We start from the raw sequence: 25,680 nt of genomic DNA on the forward strand, positions 1-25,680 counted from the left end.
ACACATGCCCTATGACAAAAATCTAAACAAATGAAAAAAAGTGCAAATTTTAAAATCTATTTCAAGCTGAGCCAGTAGGTGGTGTGGAGGTTAGGGTGGCTGGACCCCACCTGGCTGACTCCATGATTCAAGTTCTGAGCCTGGAAGCTTGAAAACCATGCCGGGTGTGCGTTTGTTCATGCCCAAAATCCTGAGAGGTGAATGGAAGAGATGGGACTGCACTCCTGTGGGGTGATTTCTCACTTTTCCCCTTTGTCTGTCTTTTTCCAGTGAGCACACATACCCTATAGCGAAAACTAAAAACAAAACAAAACTTTCAAGTAGAATATGTAATCAGAATAATCCTGAGACTGTTCAGAGAGCTGACCTCATAGAATCACAAAAAGTAAACATTAAGTCACTTGAGCAACACCAGTCAGTGCATTACTCCAAATAAGGCAATTTCTACGTGAGAGCAAATCCCCAACAGAGAGGAGGGAATGAGTGCAGACACAGAGAGTGACTGTAATTTCAAAATAAAGGTTTGAGAAGCAGGGAAAGAATCTTTAGTTTTTTGCTGTTGTTGTTTTGTTTTCTGATTTGCTAGAGGGCGCATGACTTGGAGAGAGAGAGTGTTAAGGCCCACAGTAAATACAGATTAAGAATACAAAGACATGAGGTTCACTTTGGGGCACTTGGAGAGCCCTTGGGAGAAGGGGCAGTATGTCTCTATAACGTAGATCTCAGAGTTCAGTTTCTCTGGCACTAGGCACCAATGCTTCTGCCCTCATCAGGACAGACAGCAGCAAGAGAAATTAAAGGGGCGGCAACAGTGCAATGCAGACCGTCTTACTCTATGCCCACAACGTGACAGCAGGTCTCCTTGTCCTTACCCAAGGTCTCCCTTATCTTCCACTCAGCATACGAGTTAATCAAGCAACAGAGTTCAGGGGTGCATATGAAACAGATATAGAAATGCAAACCTGGAGACAAGCTGATGCTATAATGGTTATGTTGCTGGACTCCCATGCAGCCAACCATGGTTCGAGTTCTGGACCTAGAGGCCTTAAACTCACGCCAAGTGTGTGTGCCTATGTGCCTGAAATCCTGCGAGGAGCATGGAAGAGAAGGGATTGTGGTATAGCCGTCCCCCTCTTGCCTTCTGTCTCTCTTGTCTCTTGTCTTTCCAGTGAACACATGCGCCCTATAGCAAAAATCTCTCTTTAAAGGAAAAAAAAAAAAAAAAAGGAGAGAAATGCACAATTTGTTAACTCAGAAGACATCTTTAGGACCAGCCACTGGCGTGGTGGTTAAGGTGGCTGGATACCACATGGCCAATAAATGAGCAGATGAGTCTGGACCTGATGACTGGAAAAACATGCCAAGCACACGTGTGTGCATAATCAAAATCCCAAAAGAAGAGAGGGAAAAGAAGGGACTGCAGCATGGCTATCTCTTATGGAGGAGTGCTTTTTTTTTTTTTTTTGGAGAGATTTTTCACTGTAGGGCGCGTGCGCTCGCCAGACAGACAGAGAGAGACATAGAGACAGAAAGCGAGAAATCACCCCCTAGGGGGGATGGTCACGCCGCAATCCCTTCTCCTCCATTCTCCTCTCGGGATCTTGGGCACGCACGCACACGCGCCCGGCGTGAGTTTTAAGCCACTGGGTCCGGGACACGAACCGCGGTCGACTACGTGGGGGTCCAGCGACATAGCCATTACGCTAACTGCTGGTTCCCTGGAGGAGTGCTTTTTTCTGTCTGTCTCTTTCCTATGAGTCCACGTGCTCTCTATCTAATTTTATTTATTATTTTTTGGGTAGAGATTTTTACCTTAGGGCGCATGTGCTAGCCAGACAGAGAGAGAGAGAGAGAGAAAGAGACAGAGATTGTGAGAGAAAAAGTAAGAAACCATCCCCACAAGTGGGATGGCCACGCCACAGTCCCTTCTCCTCCATCCTCCTCCTAGGATCTTGGGTATGCATGCACACACGCCTGGTGTGAGTTTCAAGTCACCAGGTTTGGGACTTGAACCACAGGCAACCATGTGGGAGTCCAGGAACATAACTGGTATGCCATCTGATGGTCCCTCAAAATTTTTAAAAAAGTCATTCTTTTTCAAAACGCTAAAGTATCACTGTACGCATCCATTAAGTTTATACAGTAAACCTTAAGTACCTAAGATTTGCAGGGAACATGGAACACGGCCTGTCTAAATCAAGCTGTGTCTGAATTTCCGAGGAGGGAAATATTGCTAAAGCAAGTTTTCCTGAAGCTACTTGCTAATTCTAGATTCTGTGTGGTGAAGCTCTTTTTATACAAAGTATTTACTCTATACTTTTGTAATTATGCAAAAGGTTATATTTAAACCTGCTCAATGTCCACTCTCTCTGCCTAGGATTAAAAGCTTTTCTCCAAAAGGGAATTAAAAAAAAAAAAAAAAGTCTGTTTTACCATAAAAGGAAAACTACTCAAAGTGTGTTTCAACTCATTTATTTTCTACAAGATCGCCTTGTAAATTGAGGAGGCCAACAGTTAAATCATTCTCTTAGGGACTTATACATACAAACAGAAAAAAAGAAAAAGTAAATATATACTTTTTTTTTCCTGCTTGTTTTTGTGTATGTATATATATATCCATTCTACTCTTGGAATTTGGGGTATGCATGCACATGTGCCCAGCATAAGTTTCAAGCGTCCAGTTCTGGGACTCGAATGGAGGTTGGCTATGTGGTAGTCCAGCAATGTAACTATTATGCCATCTGGTGGTCCCATCTGCCAATATCTTAAAAGATAGACATAAAAATTTCTCCAGAAGTGAACTATTTGCTTTCTAACTTTTAAAACACAAGGTATGGTGGTTAAGGCAGCTGGATCGCACATAACCGACTGAGAAGATCGAGTGCCAGAACTGGCAGTTTGAGAAACAAGCCAGGTATAGAGAAGCAAGGACTGCAGTATGGCCAGCCCCTCCTGTGGGGTGACTTCTTACTTTCCCTCTTTCTTTTTCTCTCTGTCTCCAATGAGCACACGTGCCCTACAGCAAAAGCTAAAAATAAAATAAAACACAAGGTGACTAGGACCAGTATTTGGCGTAATGGCTATGTGTCGCTGGACTCCCATGTAGTCGACCATGGTTCAAGTCCCAGACCCGGTGGCTTAAACTCATGCCAGGTGCGTGTGCATTCATGCCTAAGATCCCGAGAGGAGAATGGAGGAGAAGAGATTGTGGCGTGGCCATCCCCCCTGGAGAGGTATTTCTCACTTTCTTTCTTTCTGTCTCTCTCTGTCTTTCTGGTGAGCACACACGCCCTATAGCAAAGACCTCTCCAATAAATAAATAAACTAATTAATTAATTAAAAAAATAAAAAAATACAAGGTGACTTTAAACTATACAAGCTCTAGTAAATAATAAAGGCTAGGTATTTGCCACCTGCTTTTTTAAAGTCTGGAAACAAAGACATGAAGTACCACTGCACACAGAACATACATCTTGCAATCAAGACCATAAATCAGTTCGAGATTTTTATCGATAAGAACAATGACAAAAATATTTGTGTGCACCTCAATAAATAATCCTTTTTTATTTTTATTTTTTTTTTGCTATAAGGCACACATACTCACAGGATAGAGACAGAGAGAGAGAGAGAAACAGAGAGAGAAAGTGAGAAATCATCCTCCAGGTGGATGGCCAAGCTACAATCCCTTCTCTTTCCTTCTCCTCTCAGGATTTCGGGTATGCACACAGATGCTACTGATAGGATTTTCAAGACACCGGGTCAGGACTCGAACCATAGCATTGGCTATGCTGAGATTCAGCCACCTTAACCTCCACGCCACCTGCTGGCCTCCCAAAATGTTTTTTTTTTTTCTTTTTCATTTTAAAAAAATAATTATTTATTTAATTTCATTTATTATTTTTTAAAAGTTTACTATAGGATACATGCACATACATGCACTCACCAGAGAGAGAGAGAGAGAGAGAGAGAGAAAGTGAGAAAGCAAGCTGCCACATCTGGGTCTCAAACAGTGGTTGAACATGTGGAAGTCCAGTGCCTTAACTACCATGCCACCTGCTGGCCTGATTCCAAAATGTTTTAAAAGTGCTTAGTCTAAGTTCTGTTAAGTAAGGTATTTGTTGAATTTTTCTTGCTTTGGTAATAAAAATCACATCAACTTTGACAATGGTAGTTTATCATAAAATGATGAAATGTCCCTTGTGGAAACAAATATACCAGAGATGATAACATTCACTATACCATACTGGCTATTCACATTTAAGGAACCAAACAAATCTGGAAATTGTTGAGACAATTGGAATAAAGCAACTTGCTACCTGGAACTCAGAAATCAAATGGATTCTAGTCATATAGGCTTTTTCCTAGCTACCCAAATTTAAGAATCTAAACGTTACTATTTGCATTCAAAACCTAATGTGTTCATATGTCTAAAGATATCTGTATGTTATTTTTTTTGTTCTTTGGCCTACCCTATGTATACAAGGATGGGATTTTATATTTTGCTTTTCCCTTCTATGTACTAAATGTTTAATATTTTCTCATACTATTACATAGACTTCATAAACGCCATTTTATTAGCTGTCTTAATAGTCCCACTGAGATGATTTGCTATAATTTGTGTAAGTTCTGTGTTATATCAGAATCTTTATTTTGTCTATTTTCCCTGATAATTATGACACAATAAAAACCTCCAAACAGCATTTTCTGTACTTAAAACAAATGTTGTTTTGTGTTATAACTACAGCTAAACACTTGATAATATCACTTGAAATAAAATGTTCAATAACAAATTAGACATTAAAAATAAAGTTTTTTTTCCTTAAATAAGCAAAGTAATAAAGTAAAAGGATTTTTGCAACTTGTAACTCAGTAAAACATTCTTTTTGTAATTCTCTGTTTTTATTCCTTAGGGCTCAAAATATAAATCCGAAAAGTTCAAAGTAAAAATAACTTATCAAAGAATGATTATATGTAATAAAAGTAAGTATAACATTTTTGAAAGATTTATATATCACTTTATATTTTTTAATTACCAGAGGGTACATGTGCCTGCTACAGAGAGAAAAATGCACCCCTCTACCCTCACTACAGCATGGTCATGCTGCAATCTTCTTTCCTCCACTCTTCCATCCCATTAGGCTTCTGGAGAAGTGCATGCATGTGTGCACACACGGGCTTGGGCCAGTTTCCAAGAGGCCAAGGCCAGGATTACAAATGCAGTCAGCCATGTGGGACCCAGCTCCCAATGCACAGTGCTTAACCACTACACTATGGGACCAGTCCTAAAGATTACTGTATATATTCTTTTAGTGAGTTTCAGTACCTACCAGTTATTTTTGCCTTAAACCCCTGTTACTAACATCTCATCAAATTAAGATTTACGGGACCGGCAGGTGTGTGGTGGTTAAGGCACGGAACTCCCACTGGCTGATAATGGTTTAAGCCAGGGACCTGGCAGCTTGCTTTCTCACTTTCCCCTTCTCTCTGTCTCTCTTTGGTGAAATTTAAAAAATAATAATAAAATAAAATAAAATAATATATATATTTTTAAAAAGGTAAGATTTAATAATGTCAAGTTAATAAAAATATGTACTGGGGCTGGCAGGTAGTGTGGTCATTAGGGTACTGGACTTACACATGGCTGAACACAGTTCAAGTCCTGACATGGCAGTTTGATTTCTCACTTTCCCTTTATCTGTCTGTCTCTTCCTGGTCAAATTAAAAAAATAATAATAATAACAACAAATAAAATTAAATAATTCTTTTTAAAATAATTCTTCACTTAATGAATATTGTTTTGAAAGTGGAAAATGTGATATTTAATTGATAAACTGCCTCAAAGTAATATTAAAATTTACATTTAATATTACAGTATCTAAAACTGACAAAAACAGAAGGTCTTCTAGAACTATTAAATTTTTTTTTTTGGAGAGGTTTTTTGCTACAGGGTGCGTGCGCTCACCAGACAGACAGAGAGAGATAGAGAGACAGAAAGTGATAAATCGCCCCCCAGGGGGGATGGCCATGCCGCAATCCCTTCTCCTCTCAGGATCTTGGGTACACACACACACACGTGCCCGGCATGAGTTTTAAGCCACCGGGTCCAGGACACGAACAGTGGTCGACTACATGGGAGTCCAGCGAAATAGCCATTACACTAACTGATGGTCCCAAAACTATTAAAATTTTGTTTCCGTAAAGGACCTCTACAGAGCACAACACCTTTGATTTGTTGACTTTGTGTCACCTGTAGTTACCAAGTGTCACTCTTATAACCCCCAAGTGCTACTGAGGTTGCAACTGAGGGAACCATATGTGTGGCATATTTACATAATGAGATTATGAACATATAAAAAAATCAGAAAACTGCTATTTCGAAGAAAGAGAGAACATGAACAGAAAAATGCCCAAGAAAGTGTTCGCTGGTAGGAATAAGAATAGACATCATCAAATCTTTACTACACATGTGACACACTACCTAGATCAGACTATCACAAACTTGTGACGGTTACAAACAGCTACATGACGTTAAGTAAAAAGAAATTCACAATATTTTTATTCAGAATTCAGCAGAGGTCTGAAGCATCTAAAAAGCAAATTTATATTTGAACTATTCTTAAAGATAGCCTTGTACAATTTCTCAAGAGTAGGACTTCAGACTGCAGGACAATCTAACGCTACTCCTTCCCACGAAAGCTCCTGCTGCCCTGTGGGCCATCTTCAGAACTGAGTGCCCAAACTAAGCATGTAATCACTTCTGTGTCTTCATTTAATCTAAAAAATGTATTTCAGAACCTTAAAAATTAAATCTTTATTATTTAAAAATTTTTAGAGAGAGAGATTTTTGCTACAGGGTGTGTGCACTTGCTAGAGAGACAGAGAGAGATAGAAAGCAAGAAAACACCCCCCCCCCCGAGGGGATGGCCATGCTGCAATCCCTTCTCTTCTATTCTTCTCTCGGGATTTTGGGCACGTAGCACATATGCCTGGCGTGAGTTTGAAGCCGCCGGGTCCAGGAATCAAACCAGCCTATTACGTAGGAGTCCAGTGATGTAACCATTACACCATTTGCTAGGCCCCCAAAATCAAATCTCTGATAGAACTAGAATGTAAATAAGGTTTAAGGTTAACACTACTATCTCTTCATTAAGTATTCCACACAAAGTTTGGATGCTTGATATTCAATATTATTTCTGCTCGGTAATGACTCTGGATTAACAAAATTCCTCCTGGATTTTTCTGTGGGGAATAGGAAATGCTCAGCTTCATCTTTGAAAGCAAGTGCAACAGGAATATTCTTCTCAAACGAGAGAAAGAGAAGCAGTATGTGAAGGTTTGCTCTTCTCTGATGATGGTCCTTTGTCCACTTCTACTAAGACAGAAAAACTGAGATCCTCATTTTCCCTCTCGCTTTTCAATTTAGCCCCTGACTTCATTAAAATCAATGTGAAAAATGCTCTGTACTCACTCTGGCATTCTATGAATTGATGAATAAAAGTGCAGTCCCCGCCACTCTTTGAAAGCAAGTGCTCTAATAAAGAAAGAAACACCTTTAAGGATATAGTTTGTTGCTGTCTTTGAAATCCAACAGCAAAAGTAGGAAAATTGAAATGTATTAACATGGTAATTCGGAATAAGACTAATAAATGGTAAATATATTTTAATACTAATCGAAGACAAATTTTAGAGGTAAAGTTAATGACTGAAAATTGTGCTTATGTTGTCATTAATCTGTACCATGCATGGTAAGATTTTAAAGGTGCAGTTTTTATCCAAAGAGCTCAAGAAAATCATGAATATATTGCTTTAAAAAACTTCTCCCACTTTTAAGCTTAACAAAATCCCTCATTTAAAAAATTTTGTTTGTTATTACCAAATTAATTTTCAAGTGATCATTCTTTAAGAGTTCCTCTTCAAAGCTATTCATCTTAGTTAAGAGGCAAAAGTAAGAACACTATCAATAACATCTTAAAAATTTTAAGAAACTGATGCAATATTTTAATTTTTATACTTTCCTTTCACAATATTCCTCTTTAAGTCAGTTAATATGCACTTCATGTATTTATAAAACATTACAATATTTATGTCTGCCCAAATTATTAAGAGTATCTGCACATTTTCTTCTTTTTCTTTTTTTGGAGAGGTTTTTGCTATCGGGCATGTGTGGTCATCAGAAAGACAAGAGAGAGGCAGAAAGTGAGAAATCACCCCCCCGGGGGGGGGGTATGGCCATGCTGCAATCCCTTCTCCTCTCAGGATCTTGGACATGCACGCACACGTGCACAGCATGAGTTTAAGCCACCGGGTCTGGGACTCGAACTGCGGTCAACTACAAGGGAGTCCGGCAACACAGCCAATATGCCAACTGCTGGTCCCTCTGTACATTTTCTTTAATTAATTGATTAATTAATTAATTTTTTAGTTTCTTATAGGGTACGTGCACTTGCAATAGAGAGACAGGAAGATATAAGGAGAGAGGGAAAGTGAGAAATCATCCCCTGGGGAGATGGCCACACTGCAATACCGTCTCCTCCATTCTCCTCTGGGGATTTTGGGTACACATACACATGCACCTGGTGTGATTTCCAGGCAGCCGGGTCTGAGACTAGAACCGCACAGTCAACCATGTAGGATCCAGCTGCCTTAACCTCTGTGCCACCTGCTGGTCCAGTGCCTTGCACAATTTAAAATAAGATCTTGGTTAGTAGCTCTGCTCAGATGGAAGAGATTCTTTTAGTGGGGCCCAGCTATAGTGGCACACACTGGTAAGAACTGCTGCTCTTCAGGCTGAGGTCACATGAGAAGGCCAGGTTCAAACTCAAGTCCACCCTAAGAGCCAGGCGTGGCAGAGTTGGAAGAATGGTATGGGAGGTGCTTCTGTAGACCTACTGCTTGGGAGTCTGAGGCAGGAGAATGGTAAATCAGGGAGATAACGTAATAAAAATAAATAAAAGTAGATGGAGAGAATAAAAATCTAAAATTTTCAGCCTTTTTCTTAGAATAATCTTAATTTTCTTTTATTAAAAGAGCTGGCTTCCGAGTCTGGATAATGTTGTCCAATTTCATATTTGTTTCTTTCAAAACTACCAAATAGATTTCAGAAGTTTAAAAATATGTACCAAACAGGATGACTATCTAGAAGGAGTGAAAGCACTAAAATGTGTGAAAGAGGAGCATGAGTTAGCACATCTCTCTCTAAAAGCCTCATTTCCCTTCTTCTCCATCTCAACTCCACAATCATCTCAGCTTTTCAGGAGAGGCAGACACCTCCTGCCCACTCTGATCACACCTTACCCTCTTCACATCTTTCCTGTTAGCTGCCTTCTTCACCTTACACTCAAATCTATCGTTCTCCTTTATCTAGTTACATGGTGTGTTATGCTTCTAGTCTATAGTCACCATCAGTAAAAGACAAAAACAAGAAGAGAAAAGGTTGACACAAGTAATGTTCCCGGGAGGCCAATGCATCACATACTTAGAGTATTATACAGACATGCGACATAGCCTCCAAAAGAAAAAAAAAGTTAACTGTAATAGATATCTAAACATTTTTAAAAATTAATAGATTTTGCAAATTGGTGCCAAGAAAACCAAACAGAAGACCTCAATACAATAGAAATTACCAAGATAAAAAGTTGTTCTATATAAAATCTATTTAAGTGCCAGGGACCTGCAGTTAGCGTAATGGCTATGTCGCTGGACTCCCATGTAGTCAACCGCGGTTCGCGTCCCGGACCTGGCGGCTTAAACTCACGCCGGGCGCGTGTGCGTGCGTGCCCAAGATCCCGAGAGGAGAATGGAGGAGAAGGGATTGCAGCGTGACCATCCCCCCTTGGGGGTGATTTCTCGCTTCCTGTCTCTGTCTCTCTCTGTCTGTCTGGCAAGTGCATGCGCCCTGTAACAAAAACCTCTCCAAAAAAAAAAAAATCTAAGTGTGATAGCACATTCAGAACTCCAACTGTATCAATTCATATTAAATATGAAAACTCATTTAGAACCCAATTCAACCTAACTAAAGAACTTTTTAACATTTATTTGAAATCAAACTATAGACCAGTATCAAAAAAATTAAGATACTTATTAAAGCAGGACATCCCACACTCAGTCATCAAATTAAAAACTATGCTTTCATCTATTCTGACCTTTTTAAAGAGAATTACTTTAATTTATTATTACTATTATTTAATTTGACCAGAGAGAGAGAAAGGAGAAAGCAAGCCACCACTTTTGCAACTCCAATGATTGGCCATGTGGAAGTCCAGCGCCTTAACTGTCATGCCATGTGCTGGCCCCATCAAATCGGATTTTAATAATTTGATTTGAATTAAAATACATACTACACTGTTTCAGATAAATTCCAATCTGAATATAAAAAGACAAATGTTTACATAACTTCTAAAAGACAACTCCTATAAACAAAAGAGAAAAGTCTGTCGAGTAGTGTATGTAAAATATTTAGATCGTGACACTTTTTTGTTTTGTTTTTAGAGATTTTTTGCTATAAAAATGCGTACACGCGCCAGAGAAACAGAGAGATGAAAAGCAAGAAATCAGCCCCCACGGGAATGGCCATACTGCCATCTCTTCTTCTCCATTCTCCTCTAGGGATTTTGGGAATGCATGCATACATGCCTGACGAGTTTTATCACCAGGTCCAGGACTCGAACCATGGTCGGCCATGTGGGAGTCCAGCAACATAACCATTACACCATCTGCTGGTCCCGATCATGACACTTTTAATATTCTATCACTTGAGTTTCAAGTCCTTAGAAATTAGTTCACCTTGCCAGAACTACGAAAGATACCACTAATAATCCAAAAAGAATCAGGTGTTCATTGAAGGGAAGAGAAGTATCCAGGAAAATAAAGAAAGAGACAGATGTGGAAGTGTAAAATAAATATACTAAAATGACTTGTTTAAAATGTGTTTTACTATACATATGATTTACTGTGGACGGTTTTATATGTGTTCTGCCCAATACTACAGCCATTAGTCATACATAGCTATTGGGCCCTTCAAATGAGGCTAGTTTAAATTGAGATATGCTATAAATGTAAGACAAATATGCAAAAATTTTAAAGACTTACAAAGAAAAATATGAAAAATAGCAGTATTTTGGATATTTTAAATAAATAAAACATATTGTTAAAATTTGTTTTCCTGTTTCCATATGTATTTTCTTTTCAAAAAATTTTTGCTAAAGGTATGTGTGCTTGCCAGAGAGACAGAAAAACAGAGAAAAAGAAAGAGAGAAGGAAAGTGAGAAATCACCACTGGGGAGATGGCCATGCTGCAATCCCTTTTCTATTTTCCTCTCAGGATTTAGGGCATGCATGCACACATACTCAGTATATTTTTCAAGCTGCTGGGTCTGGGACTCGAACAGCTTGGTTGGCCATGTGGGATTCGGTCACCTTAACCACTACACGACTGGTTGGCCCTCTTCTATATTTCTTGATGTGGCTACCAGAAAATTTTAATTACACATGTGATTAGTTATATTTCTTTCTTTTTTTTTTTAAGAGGTTTTTTGCTATAGGGCGCGTGCGCTCACCAGAAAGACAGAGAGAGACAGAAAGTAAGAAATCACCTCCTGTGGGGATGGCCGCAATCCCTTCTCTATTCTCCTCTTGGGATTTTGGGCATGCACGCACATGCGCCCAGTGTTGAGTTTAAGCCACCGGGTCCGGGACTCGAACTGCGGTAGACTACATGGGAGTCCAGCGACATACCCATTATGCCATCTGCTGGTCCCAGTGATTCATTATATTTCTTTTAGATAGCACTATTCTATGCTCTCTAGCATATATTCAAATTAATGCTTATTCAATACTAACCCAAAAAACCTGTATGTACAACACCTGTGCTTTTAGTAACTATATTATATGTAATTTCAAAAACAGGGCTCATTGGTGAAAGTATTATTAATTGTGACATCTCCAGACAGTTCTGAAATATTCTCTGATGACTGTACTTGGCTTTCTCTCTCTCTACTATTTGAAGAGTAATTTCAGTTAAAATCACACTATAGCTGTGGACTTTGGTAATATTGGAGTGTATGATCATCAATTCACTGTTTCATTACAAGTGATGCAGAAGAGAATAAGTGACCTATCTAACTTCAAAGTCCACTCTGCAACTAAATCTGATATAATGAAGTTTTTGCGTATATGTCCAGAAGTTTACTAGTGTCTTTTAAAAAACTGTATTAGTCACTTTCACACTATGAATTTATTGCCACCAAACAAACATACCAATAAAACAATAATAATTATACCAAGAACTACCTTTAAGTATCTAAAATATCTTATGTAGTCTTAACTCAAGAAGGCTACGGTTATTCTGTGATATAAACATAGTCTATTTACTATTCTGATCTAAATCAGTTAGAACTAATAAAAAATTTAAGCAATAATCTGACAATTTGAAATGGCATAAAGATGGTTCCATGTACATAAAAGAATTCTCTGAACTGAAAGAATAAATGGTTCCCAGCTTGGGTTAGCACTAACATTATTAATAAACACAAATTCAGGTCAAGAAGGAGATGGATGTGAATAAAAAGTACTCATGCCAGAAAGAGAAAAACATACAAAACAGTAACAAAAAATATCAAATAATTTAAGAATAACAAGCTTTTTGATGATAAAGATTAAGTCATTTTATGTAAATTGGCTAAACATAATAAACGGCAATTAATAATTTTGGTACGATGAATATAAACTACACCTTTAAAAATTCTCAAATTGAAATGTAGTCAAATTGGAATTTTAAAAAGTCAATGAATTTAATGAAACACACATAGAACAGTGAAACAGTAAAAAACATTTTTAACTGAGTTTCACAATCTGTTATATATGCAATCTTAGATCTTATTCTTACAACTCACATATATATGATCATCTGAGCCTATTTACCAAGTCTTGATTAAAAACCAACCAACCAAATAAAAACAACACAAAAACCCACTTCCTAACTTTACCAGAGTTTGACTGCTACCCAAGATATCCCCTGATACATGGAAAAAATATTTAAGAAGAAGTTTGGTATATCAACCTTGATCTCTTCAAGTAACTTCTGTATGAAACTGAGATGATATGCACATTGATTGGTAAGCACGTAATAACTTCATTCCTTTTATATTCTAAACATCCTAATTATGATTTAGCACATAGTTGATGCTCAATTAATGCTGGATGGAAAGGGAGTGGAGGAGAGCGAACACAGATCTTCAAGACTGAAGGATTATGGGTACAAAGTACACCGTGTACTAGTAGGAAAATTAAGAGTGGCTCTAAGTTTTTGTGACCAGAAAGAATGGTCACAAAAACAAGAACTAGCAAAGGGTTTTTCTGGTGATTAACCCTGTTCTCTCTAATCAATGAAAAAAGATGAATAAAGAAAGCAGTTTTTATAGTGTCCAAGGGTTCAACAGGCTGTTAAAACACTCAAACATTAAAAATGGTATTTGATTATCCCCCAGAAGCTGAGATTGATGGAGCAAAACAATAGTATAGCTCTCTGAAAAAATCTAGTGGGAGAAAAAGGGCTCTGTTATATAAGTCACTGTTAAAGTTGAACTTTATAATTTTCTTATTATTTGAGTAACTGAAATTTCCATATAAAAAGGGATATCTAAGAATACATCAAAGCACTGAGTCTTACAAATTAAAAGGAAACTTGATTTTAAAAGATGGGATTCAGTGGTCTGTAAACAACATGCTTCTCATTCCAAATACTTAAAACCTCAAAATGCTGAACTCCCTATCCTGCTTAAAAGGTAAAAAGATATCATAAAAGAAAAATATTTAAGTTTTTTACACTACCTTTTTCTGTGCTCCCATTTATTTTAGGTAAGAAGTCATCAACTTGTATCCCTAGGATTAAGACAGTATATCATTTCCTGATCAAAAAAAGTATCAGTTTAAAAGTGGTCTCAAGTGTAACCATGGCATTTTGTATCCTAGTCACATCGAGACTATATAGAACACTTTAAATCTATTTTTACAAGAAGAGTTCTTGTTAATTTAGAGAAAAGACTACACGTACTCAGTGCCTTCCAAACGGACTGCGAAAGAATCCTGTTGTTCATGTACTTTCATTATTTAAATCCCCAAGCAGAACAACTCAGATGCAGAAATTTCATTCACCTCAGTGACTAAACAATAGTGCCCACTGCTGGCAATCAAGCGTATTTTTAAAGAAAATTTTCTAAACAGTATAGGCACTTTACACCTAAATATATAAAAATCCCTTAAAGAAATTAAGTATTCAACATGAAATAGTAAACTAGGCCAAATGTTTAATGATGAAATTCAGCTTTAAATAAGAAATCTGGAGGACACCTACCTAAACTGTTGCATTCTTTAAGAGTTTTCTCCTGAAGATGTTCTAACCGTACTGTAAATAAAAGTCCAAGAAAAAGATATTTCACAGATAAAAAGAAAAAAAAAAGCCAATCAAATCAATTTCTGGATTAGATAACTTACCTTGTAAAGCTGTTAGCCTTTCATTGGTGAAATCATTATCAGCTTGCAAAGCCTCTATCTTTGCCTGGAGCTCTTGTTCTTTTTCTTCCATTTCATCTATTTTATGTTGTAATTCTTTTTTCTCAGCTTGCCCCTTCTGTTGGATTTCCTCTTGTTTTCCCTCTGCTACCTGTTATTGAGAAAAGAAAATTCAGTTATTTAATAAAGCCTGAACTTACATTAAGAGGCCTATGGCAGGACTGTCTTTATTCACTTAAAATTCTAAGGAAAGTATTAAACGTTGTAGAACATATTTACAAAGCTGATTTTTTTAAACCAGCAAAGAGATAAAGACAAAGACTTAATGTCAAAAGTAATCTGCGGATCAGGTGGTGGCACAGCAGTAACACAACTGGACCCATATGGGAAAGTCTCTCGGTTTGAGTCTCAAGGCCTCTCTGAGCACGCCAGGGACATACATGTGTGTGTCCGTGACCCAGGCTGGCTAAGATAGATTAGATCACAGCCTGAAGATCTTCTTGGGGGTCTCTTTCTCACTTTCTCTCTCCCTCCCCTCTCTCATGGAAAGAAAGTAAGGTTAGACAGGTAGGTAGGTAGGTAGGTAGGTAGATAGATAGATAGATAGATAGATAGATAGATAGATAGATAGAGACAGACAGACAGAAAGAAAAGTTTGCATTGAGATAACTTAGGAGAGAGTGCTAGCAAGCAGGTTCAACACATAGAGAGATAAAGGGTCAAAGTGAAAAAAAAAGAGGGAAGGAAGATTTTTACCCTATAATTACTATTGTTTCAATTGGTTTATAAGTTCTAAAATATAACTTATTCTGGAATTTTAAACAAAATTATGTTAGCTAAAGTGATGATAATAATATAAACAAAATAGGATCAATCTTTAAAACTATCATAGACAGGTTAACCAGCCACACGGGGCGGTTTGCTGTGATTTTCTCTAATAAATGCCTATCTTCTAGGTATTCAACCTATGGTGTGAATTATGTCAGGATGGGTCTTCACAAACTCAGCTAAGATTTTAAAGGACCAACTAGATATTACTCTGATCTGTTCTTATCCTAAATATCCCACAACAATAGAGAGCAGTAGCCCAAGCAGAGTCAATAGCATCCCTGGAGGCTACAAGAGGTCAAGCAGATCACACCAAGCTTCTCTCTAAGCTGACTTCAGTACTAAATAGCTGGGCCCTGCCTTTGGAATGGCTTACAGAGATAAGCAGTTTCAGGTTAATAAAAAAAAAAAAGTGTGAATATATTAGGATTTGCTGATTCTTATCTACTTCTTATTACATATATATTAAAAGATGCCTATTTTGAAGCACTGACAATGTTTCCATCAGAGGAAGTATCTCAGCTTTCACAGGCTTTCAGTCATTTATGGAAATAAGGCTTGGCCTAAATGGAATTCAAGTTCCTTATTTTCACTATAATTTTCAATCATTACTAACGGCCACATCAATAACTATTCAACAATACTTAAATTCTCAAACTATCCAGTGACTTAGGGAAGATTAGCTTAGGACACTTTCACACACTTAGGACATACATACCTTTAATTTATCAGATAAATCTTTAATTTCATTAACAGCTCCATTATACTTATTGGCTAATTCTCTTAATTCTTCCTGAGTCCGTTCATTCATTTCTTTCAGGTGGGTACATTCATCTTCAGTATTACTTAGACTTCGCTGAAATTTAAATTGACACACAATTTGTGTAGAATAAATATACATTTGTTATTTAGAATTCCTTCTAAATTCAAGTTATATAAAGAATAATTCTGGGGTCAGCAGGTGGCATGATGTTTAAGGGCACTGGACTCCCACATGGCCGACCATGGTTCAAGTCCCAGACCTGGTAGCTTGTATTCTCGTTCTCTTTCTCTTGCTCTGTCCCTCTCTGGTCAAATTGAAATAAATAAAGTTAAGTAAAATAATTCTTTTTTTAAAAAAAGAAGAATTATATGGGCTATTCTAAATCAACATCTGCCCCTTGAGCTTTACCCAAGGCTGAGTTAAATAACATGAAGATTATAATTTATACCAGCTACTTGCTAAACAGAAAACACAACTAAGAATTTGAGAGAAAAAAAATGGAGAATGAGCAGGGGAAGAAAGAGGATGCAACTTTTATATACTAATAATTGCACTTCCAAAAGACCAGCAAGTATGACTTTAAGCCCTGAAAATATTTTAAGTCTACTGATTCTTGAAAGCAAGTTTAACAATATGCAGCAAATGGTTTAATAGAAAATGAGAATACAGCTAGCAATTTTCTTTCTTTGTATGTTAAATTAATTACATGATGGTGAATCGGGCACTAGGAGATGGTGCAATTATAGAAACTATCCCTGCACTAAGGGTATGTTTACTATTTAGTTAAGGTTGGACATTTTAGCCAAACCCAGTAGCAGGTAACTTCTATGGTAATTTTGTAGTGGTTCAAAGAAATAACTTCTATTATGAATTCTATTTTTTTACTTAAAACAGTAAGAATCACAGTTTGATTGTCCTAAAAGACTTAGAAAGGACACTGACAATAACTTTCACTTTGAATTTCCAACATGTAAGATATAGTTAGTGTTCCTCTCCAGGGGAAGCATAAAGTAAAACATGATGTAGGGTCTCCATTTTACATTGACCATCCTCAGCTAGAAGAAAAGCCAAACCAGGTGACAGGAGATTCATTCAGGAAGATATCACAGTCCACAGTAGGGGGCTGCACCCTAAGCAGAATGCAAATAGTCTGATGCTCTGGCTAGGCTTTTCTTTCCTCAGTCAGCCTGGTGGACATAAGCACCTGAACTCATATGGTTATAATGAAAACTCCTGTCAGTGAAGGCAGCATACCTGCTTCCTCTCACCTGACAGAAAATATTTCATAGCTATGGAATACTATTCAAGTTTAAATAGCTTGGTATGTTTGAATTTTTCATAAACATCATACTACTAATCAGTATTTTAAAAATGGAAATACCTCAACTTCTGAAAGTTTTCTAACCACTTCGATTTTCTCCTGAAGAACCCGCCTCAGGGACTCTTTGGCTGTTGTCTCATAGTTGTGTTTATCCTCCTGCAACGCTATAAGTTCCTTCCGTAAACTATCTTCTGTTTGATTCTAGAAAAAAAGGTAATTATAATTAGAGTCATGTTACCTTTTTTTAAAAAGCATTCACTGTTTGAAAAAAAAAAAAAAAGCAACACATTATGATGATCTTTGAATTCTATATTAAGGTACCACCAAGGACTTCTTTCAAAAGGATTTTGCCATAGAAGGACAGAGAGAGGGAAAGTGAGAAATCACCCTCCAGGGTAGATGGCTATGCTGCAGTCCCTCCTCATCTATTCTCCTCCTGGGATTTTGGGTATGCATGCACATGCGCCTGGTGTGATTTTCAAGGCACTGGGTCCAGAACTTGAGCTTCGATCAGCCATGTGGGAGTCCAGTGCCTTAACTACCACACCACTTGCTGACCCCTGAAACTATTAGATATTTAAAAGTTGTATAAGTGTTGTCAACCCTGTAACCTAGTGGTTAAGGGAGCCAGATGCCACATGGCCATGAGCAGTTCAAGTCATAGTCCTGGTGGTCTGAAAAACACACTGGGTGATAAAGGATTGTGTGGCCACATCCCACTGGGCTGGGGGTGATTTTTCCCTCTCTTCCTCTCTGACCCTCTCAGGCAAGTACATGTATCCTCTATTAAGTAAAAAAAGAAAAAGTTATACCAGTAAATTGTCACTACAAATATATTAATTCCCACTTCCAATAGAAAAAAAAAAGTCAAAGGCAATTAAGAATTTCTCTCAAATACACAAAAATAAATAAAGTTAAATAAATTAATTCTAAAAAAAAAGGAAAAAAAAAAAAAAGAAATCCCATATACAAGGCAAAAAAACTATTTATCCTGCTTTTCCAGTAGAAAATGTACCTCAGGGTAATCAAATGGTTGATAAGAGAAATTTCTCTTTATAGAAGTAATCCAGATAAATAAATCAAAGAACCAGAATTAACATAATTTTTGTTCCTTTTAATGATATAATGGATCGAAGCAAAGAGTATCAATAATTGATACAATCTAAAAACAAAACTGTATCTAAAACAGATCAACTCTCTAGATCAAATTACTAATTTACTGGGTGGGTGGAAAGCCAGAAGAATATTTAAATAATAATGCAGATTTAGGGGTACCAGCAGATGGCATATAAGTTATGTCACTGGACTCCCACGTAGTTGACTGTGGTTCAAGTCCTGGACGTGGTGGCTTAAAACTCACACCACGCATGTATTTGTGCATGCCCAAGATCTCGAAAGGAGAATGGAAGAAAAGGGACTGCAGCACTGCCATCCTCCCTGGGGGGTGATTTCTTGCTCTCTCTCTCTCTCACAAGCAGATGCACTCTATAGCAAAAAAAACTCTCTAAAAAAAAAAAAAAGTGCGGATTTAGGAAAATTCTTGATCCAGTTTCATCAACAAATATCAGCTGCAATAAAGAAGAGAGAGTGCTGTACAAGAGTATTTATGATACAACTGTATTTACTTGTATGTCTGAAAATTGCCACAACGAAAGATTTAAAAGGATGGTGAAAATATATAAAGTTTCAGCATATACAGAACGAGACAGTCAAAGACACAAAGCTCTATAAAGAAATTGTATCTTGCTTTGCATACTTAAGATTAATACCTACTTTGGAGCATGCCTGTAATTGGTTTCCCATAACTTCTAACCGTGATAAGAGTCTATCTTCATCTATTAAAGCCTGTTGAAGAAAAATTAAGTATAAGTAAAAGTAAAACCCCAGAGTCATTAAAAAATAAAATGTATATTGAAAAGATTCACCACTGTCAACAAAAGCTATAAAATCATAAAACTGACCAAGAACCATTGTAAAATGTTAAATTTTTTAACATGCGTTCATTAGTTAGGAAGGAAGTTGGCCTTTGCGTGCTATGAAATTTTAGTTTTAGTTCATTCAAGATGTAAGGGATATTCATTTGTTTAATTAATGTGATTCTTGGACACAAAGGCAATGCAAATACCTGCCAACTGGTATCTGAAGCCTCTTGGGTGATGGCTAGTAGCCGCTGAAGCGTGGCTAACTTCTGTTCCAACATCTGCTCCCGGTGTAAGGCCTCCTGATATTAAAAATCACAAAAGAGATTCTAATAAACGGAACATGATTTTTTTTGAGGAGTAATCCATTTTTAGCACAATGTGAAGTATTTGCATATTATAACACACTTGATTCATTAGGTTGTTGGCAAAGTCATTTTTTTACCCAAAAATGCATCATGACTTTCCCAATGACCCAATATTTTAAAATGTATCAAACTTAGTCATACCTTGTGAAATATGTATGAGCCACATCATTTTAATCTCATTCTTGGGGCTATAATAATACTGTTATTTGACATGCTCTAGTTGCAACTTGCTCCATAACAGAAAACAAGGCACCTGTTTTTGTTTCTTTCTTACTCATAATTTCGAAGACCAAGCTTTAAAAAACATGGACTAGAAAAAGCTAACAAATGTTTTCAGTTTGCATCATATTAACCTAGTTAGCAACAAAGATAACTTCATAATGGCTTAACTACACAAGTATGACATCTAAAACAGAAATCACATTTTTTTTTTTTAGAGGTTTTCACTATAGGGCGCGTGCGCTCGCCAGACAGACAGAGAGAGACATAGAGACAGAAAGCGAGAAACCCCCCCCGGGGGGGGGAGGGCCCTGCCGCAATCCCTTCTCCTCCATTCTCCTCTCGGGATCTTGGGCACGCACGCACACGCGCCCAGCGTGAGTTTTAAGCCACCGGGTCCAGGACGCAAACCGCAGTCGACTATGTGGGAGTCCAGCGACAGCCATTACGCTAACTGCTGGTTCCCCAGAAATCGCTTTTTTAATTGTTCTTTTCAAAAATGTGTGTGTGGGCCAGCAGGTGGCAAGTGATTAAGGGCACTGGATTCCCACATGGCTGACCACAGTTCAAGTCCTAGACCTGGAGGGTTGCTTTCTCACTTTTCCTTTCTCTCTCTCTCTGGTTAAAATTAAAATAATAATAATAACAACAAATAGAATTAAATAAATAAATCTTTTAAAAAACGTTGTGTGTTGGGAACCAGCAGTTAGAGTAATGGCTATGTCGCTGGATTCCCACGTAGTCGACCGCGGTTCGCGTCCTGGACCCGGTGGCTTAAAACTCACGCCGGGCGCGTGTGCGTGCGTGCCCAAGATCCCGGGAGGAGAATGGAGGAGAAGGGATTGCGGCGTGATCATCCCCCCTGGGGGGTGATTTCTCGCTTTCTGTCTCTATGTCTCTCTCTGTCTGTCTGGCGAGCGCACGCACCCTATAGTGAAAAAAAAAAAACCTCTCAAAACCTCTCAAAACAAAACAAAAAAAAAACGTTGTGTGTTTGTGTTTGTGTACACACATATATACACACTTCACTCTCAGCCTATGTTTTCATGTGTTCTGATTCTTGTCCAGACTGCATACCAGTTCACAGCTATATGCTAAAAATTAGAGTCCACCAAATATTGGTTCAGTATCATTAAGGGGTCAAGGAGTTACATAATTATTTGGCAACCAAAGGCATGGCTTACAAAGAAAGACGGTGAGTAAAGCCTGCTCTCTAGGTGACTTGTTAATATTTTAATAGCTGCTAAGGGTCTCCTTCACTGGGAGTCAAGGTGAAATGTTGACAGCAGTTAGTTGTGGTTTAGACACATTTTCTCTACTTTTTTTTTTAACTCTTGTCATTAACCAAAGAACACTTACTTAGCTAGGTCCCCTGAGCTACCTCAATAGAGAAGTGTATGCTTCAAACATAGTACTTGATGTCTAAAGCATATACTTATTGCTCTTCACATCCTTGATAAATAATGAATAGAGGAAATCTGGTCTAATTAGAGATAGAGATACTATATTTTAATATAACTTAAAATATAGATTAAGGAATTTAATAAAGAACCATACCACCTCAGAACCCACATTAAAACACGGTTTGCACTTAAGACTATTTAACCTAGTTCATTTTAAGCTCCTAAAACATTTCAAATATCCAGGAAATTGTACAGATGCTATAAAAGGTTTTACTGAAAAAGAAAACTACCAACCAACCATATACTTTATTTCCACTAGATGGTGTAATTTCACTTATTTAATGCAATTCTGTTTAGAGATTCTTAACTCCACGAACCACATTCTAGCAGATGTCGAATACTTCTAGGAATAGTTGTTTACTTCTAAAGCATGAAATGCATCTATCCCCGTTTTTGTTCAAAAGATGCACAATTTACATTAGAACTTTAGCAATTCAATAAGGATGGATACAGAAAAGATTGTGTGGTATAATTTTCTCTGAAACAGCTGAAAAAAGAACACTGCAGGATTAGATTTACTATGAATATTCAAAGAACTGGTGAAAAAGTTGGAAAGAGACAGAGTCAGGGTGTGCGATTTGCAATTCATGATGACTAGTAGCAACAGTGCATAATCTTGGGCCAATCATTAACCGATACAGTCTCCAATCTGATGAGCTGAATTCAGGGGCCAGGGGAAGGGGATTGAGATGTTACCAGATCCTGCCAAGGGTGCTTTTATCCCTCTAATTTTTTCTCTCTCTGTCATGAATGAATATATACTCTGTAAAAAATTTTAGACTAAATTAATCCATTTTCTTCTATCTCTGAACATTAGAGGAATTTTTTGACATCATAATCAGTATGTCCATAATTCAAATAGAGATAAAAGAAGCCCAGATAAAAAGAACTGTGTGACTGACAGAACTCCATATCAGCATCAGTTCTTTTTTTTTTTTTTTTTTTTTTTTTTGAGAGATTTTCACTGTAGGGCACGTGCGCTCGCCAGACAGACAGAGAGAGACATAGAGACAGAAAGCGAGAAATCACCCCCCAGGGGGGATGGTCACCCCGCAATCCCTTCTCCTCCATTCTCCTCTCGGGATCTTGGGCACGCACGCACACGCGCCCGGCGTGAGTTTTAAGCCACTGGGTCCGGGACACGAACCGCGGTCGACTACGTGGGAGTCCAGCGACATAGCCATTACGCCAACTGCTGGTTCCCAGCATCAGTTCTTTTAGAAAAGGCTATCTGAAGACCAGTCTTGACTAAAGTTTTAGAGGAACCGAGGCAAACTTGATGGACAGCACAAAGAATCCCAACTGCGTAATTCTTCAAATAAAAGTTTGTTGATCTTAAATAATTTTGCCTTGTGTGACATATATTACCTTTTTTTTTTTTTTTTTTTTAATTTTGCCAGAGTATGTGTGTACTTGCTGGAGAGAGTCAGAGAGAGAGAGAGAGAGGAAGTGAGAAAGCACCTCCCGTGAGACATGGTCACACTGCAGTATCCTCCCCTCTATTTATCCCCCCCTTTCGGGATTTTTGGGCACACACACACACACACGTTCCCAGCATTTATTTTAAGCTGCCAGGTCTAGGACTTGAACCTGAAGGTCAGCCAGGGGGATCCAACTACCTTAATTACCAGGTCAGGTGCTGGCCCTGCACATAATTTAAGAAAAAACAAAAACAAACAAACAAACAAAACCCTCTGAAAACTAAAAAGAAAACGTGAGAGCTGGTACAATCTACGTGCCTCCCTTTTGGATGTAAAGTCAACTACTAACATTTATGGCATACACTGTACGTGCAAGGCACTGTTCTAAGTATCTCACATATATTAATTCCTTTATTCTTCACTGTTTTGTGAGGCAAATTTCATAGGTGGGGAAAATGAGGCACAAAGGGGTTAAATAACTTCCAATGCAGGTCAGAAGTTAAATAAAGCCAGGATCAAATCCATGGAAATCCAGCTACAGTCCATGCTCTTAAATACTTTACTGAAACTACAAATGTGCAAAACTGTTTGCTATATACCAGTATATTATGCTTGGTGGAAGATAAGATCTGATTAATATATTTGTAATTTTCTGTTCAATTTCACATATTTTATATATTTTTTGAGAGTTTTTTTTCTAAAGAACTGTTCATTCAATCTTATTTATTCACTCATTCATTTTTTTAATTTGACCATAGAGACAGAGGAGGGGGGCGGGGAGTGAGAAAGCAAGCCACCAGGCCTGGGACTCGAACTGTAGTTGGCCACATGGGAGTGTCCAGCACCCTAACCACCACACCACCTGCTGTTCCCAGAGAGAAAGAGATTTTTGCTATAGGAAATGTGTGCTTGGTAGAGAGATAGTGAGACAGAAAGTGAGAAATCATCTCCCAAGGGGGATGGCCATGCTACAATCCCTTCTCCTCCATTCTCTTCCTGGGATTTTGGGCACACATGTACATGTGCCTGGCATGAGTTTCAAGCCACTGGGTCCAAGACTCAAGCTGCAGTTGGCCGGGTGGGAATCCAGCATTGTAGCTACTACACCATCTGCTTGCCCCACAGGTTATATATAGTAACTAAGGTAGAACTGCTGTTAGTGAGTGACTCTTGTAAGGAATTTAGAGACCTGGGATTACTGGTTTAGTTACATCATTTAAAAAGGGGAGAGAAAGGGCAGCTAGTAGCATGGTAGTTAAGGTAACTGGATCCCACATAGTTAAATATGTAGTTCAAGTCCTGGACCTGGTGGCTTGAAAAACACACTGAGCATGTGTATGCATACCCAAATTCACAAAAGGAGAAATGAAGAAGTGTGACTGCCTCCCATTGGGGTGCTTTCTCACTTTCTCTCTCGACAGTGCATGTGTCTTCTAACAAATTATTATTTTTTTAAAATGGGCCAGCCCCTGTGGCCTGATGGCTAAAGGAGTCAGGTCCCACATTGCCAACCATACTGTTCAAATTCTGGCCCTGCTGTCTTGAAAAACACCTCAAGTATGTATGTGTACATGTGTGCCCGAAATCCTAGCATGATGGAGAAATGGTTAAGAAATTGCAGCATAACAATGTCCCACCAGGGGGTGCTTTCTCCCTCTCTCTGGTAAACTCATGCAACCCTCTAGCAAATTTAGAGAGAGAGAGAGAACAAATGAATGAAAGAGACAACCGATGGCCTGTTATATTTAAAATGACTCATTCAAGGTCACAGAACGGAGTAGAACCAAGATAAAAACCTCCAGCTCTAAACACCTGATCCAGAATTTTCCTTAACTACGTTCCTGCACTAGAATTAAGATGAACCATAAATCAGCACAAATGTACTAAGTACAGAGGGAAAAAGGAACACCTTTTACTTTTTAGATATTTGTATGGCTCATTAACTCTGGTATTGACTTCTTCAAGGGCCCATTGCAAGAATCTGCTCTATCAAGAAATCTTGCTATGGATGCAGGTGCAAAGCACAGCATCTGAGAACAGAGATTCTGAGGGCTGACTGTCCAGGTTCAAGTTCCAGCTCTATCACACAGATGTGCAAAATTACATATATTATTAACTCTGAATGTTCCTCAGTTATTCTACCTATAAAAATAGGAATAAAATACATGCCTTATATGGTAACTGTGAGGATTAAATGAACTCAGGTAAAGTGCTGGAATGGAGCTTGGCATATAATACAAGCTAGATAATTATCTGCTATTAATACTATTATTAATCGACCAAATCTTTCTAGGTTTAATTTTATTTAAAAGTCATTCGTAGATAACTACTTTGGAACTTCCTCATATTTGAAGAATAAAACTTCTCTACACTCAACAATCTTACCCTGTAAGACCCTACTTTTAAATTCTTAGTTCTTTGTAAAGATACTTCTTTGTACTTATATCCAGCCAATTTTTTAAACCTATATAGTAATGTGCCACTTAGCCTCATTTTGGTCAATGATGAACCACATATACAACACTGGTCCCATAAGATTATCGTGGTGGTCGAGGTACTGAACTCCCACAGCGTTGACAGCGATGTGAGTGCTGGATCTGATGGCTTGGTTTCTTACTCCCCCCTTTTGTTTCTCTCTGGTGAGAGTGCGTACCCTATAGCAAACTGAAAATAATAACTAAATAAAATCAATAAATACTTATTTTATTAATATATTAATTTATTCTTTAAAAGAATTATTGTTTTTTTTTTTTTTTCTTTTTTTTGAGAGAGATTTTTGCTATATGGCGTGTGTACTTGCGGTGAAGACAGAGAAACAGAAAACAAGAAATCACCCTCCAGGGAGGATGGCCAAGCTGCAATCCCTTTTT

At 37.9% G+C, this 25,680-nt stretch overlaps 1 protein-coding gene across 13 annotated transcripts in view; it reads right to left on the reverse strand.

The window, feature by feature from the left end:
- SLMAP (sarcolemma associated protein) overlaps positions 1 to 25,680 on the reverse strand; it is a 160,126-nt gene that overhangs the window by 41,796 nt on the left and 92,650 nt on the right. For 6 of the 13 annotated variants that reach the window (XM_027768555.1, XM_006169183.3, XM_027768553.1 and 3 more), the window contains 8 exons: positions 19,546 to 19,641; positions 19,194 to 19,265; positions 17,481 to 17,621; positions 16,055 to 16,192; positions 14,491 to 14,659; positions 14,351 to 14,401; positions 13,828 to 13,878; positions 7,469 to 7,531 (listed from right to left, as the gene is read on the reverse strand). In XM_027768555.1, the coding sequence (XP_027624356.1) occupies positions 7,469 to 7,531; positions 13,828 to 13,878; positions 14,351 to 14,401; positions 14,491 to 14,659; positions 16,055 to 16,192; positions 17,481 to 17,621; positions 19,194 to 19,265; positions 19,546 to 19,641 (781 nt within the window). The remainder of the gene's footprint in view (positions 1 to 7,468; positions 7,532 to 13,827; positions 13,879 to 14,350; positions 14,402 to 14,490; positions 14,660 to 16,054; positions 16,193 to 17,480; positions 17,622 to 19,193; positions 19,266 to 19,545; positions 19,642 to 25,680) is intronic. The other 7 variants (XM_027768550.1, XM_027768549.1, XM_014584422.2 and 4 more) reach the window with 5 other exon arrangements.

The sequence above is a fragment of the Tupaia chinensis genome, unplaced genomic scaffold (genome assembly GCF_000334495.1).
Source record: "Tupaia chinensis unplaced genomic scaffold, TupChi_1.0 Scaffold146828_1, whole genome shotgun sequence".
NCBI lineage: Eukaryota > Metazoa > Chordata > Mammalia > Scandentia > Tupaiidae > Tupaia > Tupaia belangeri.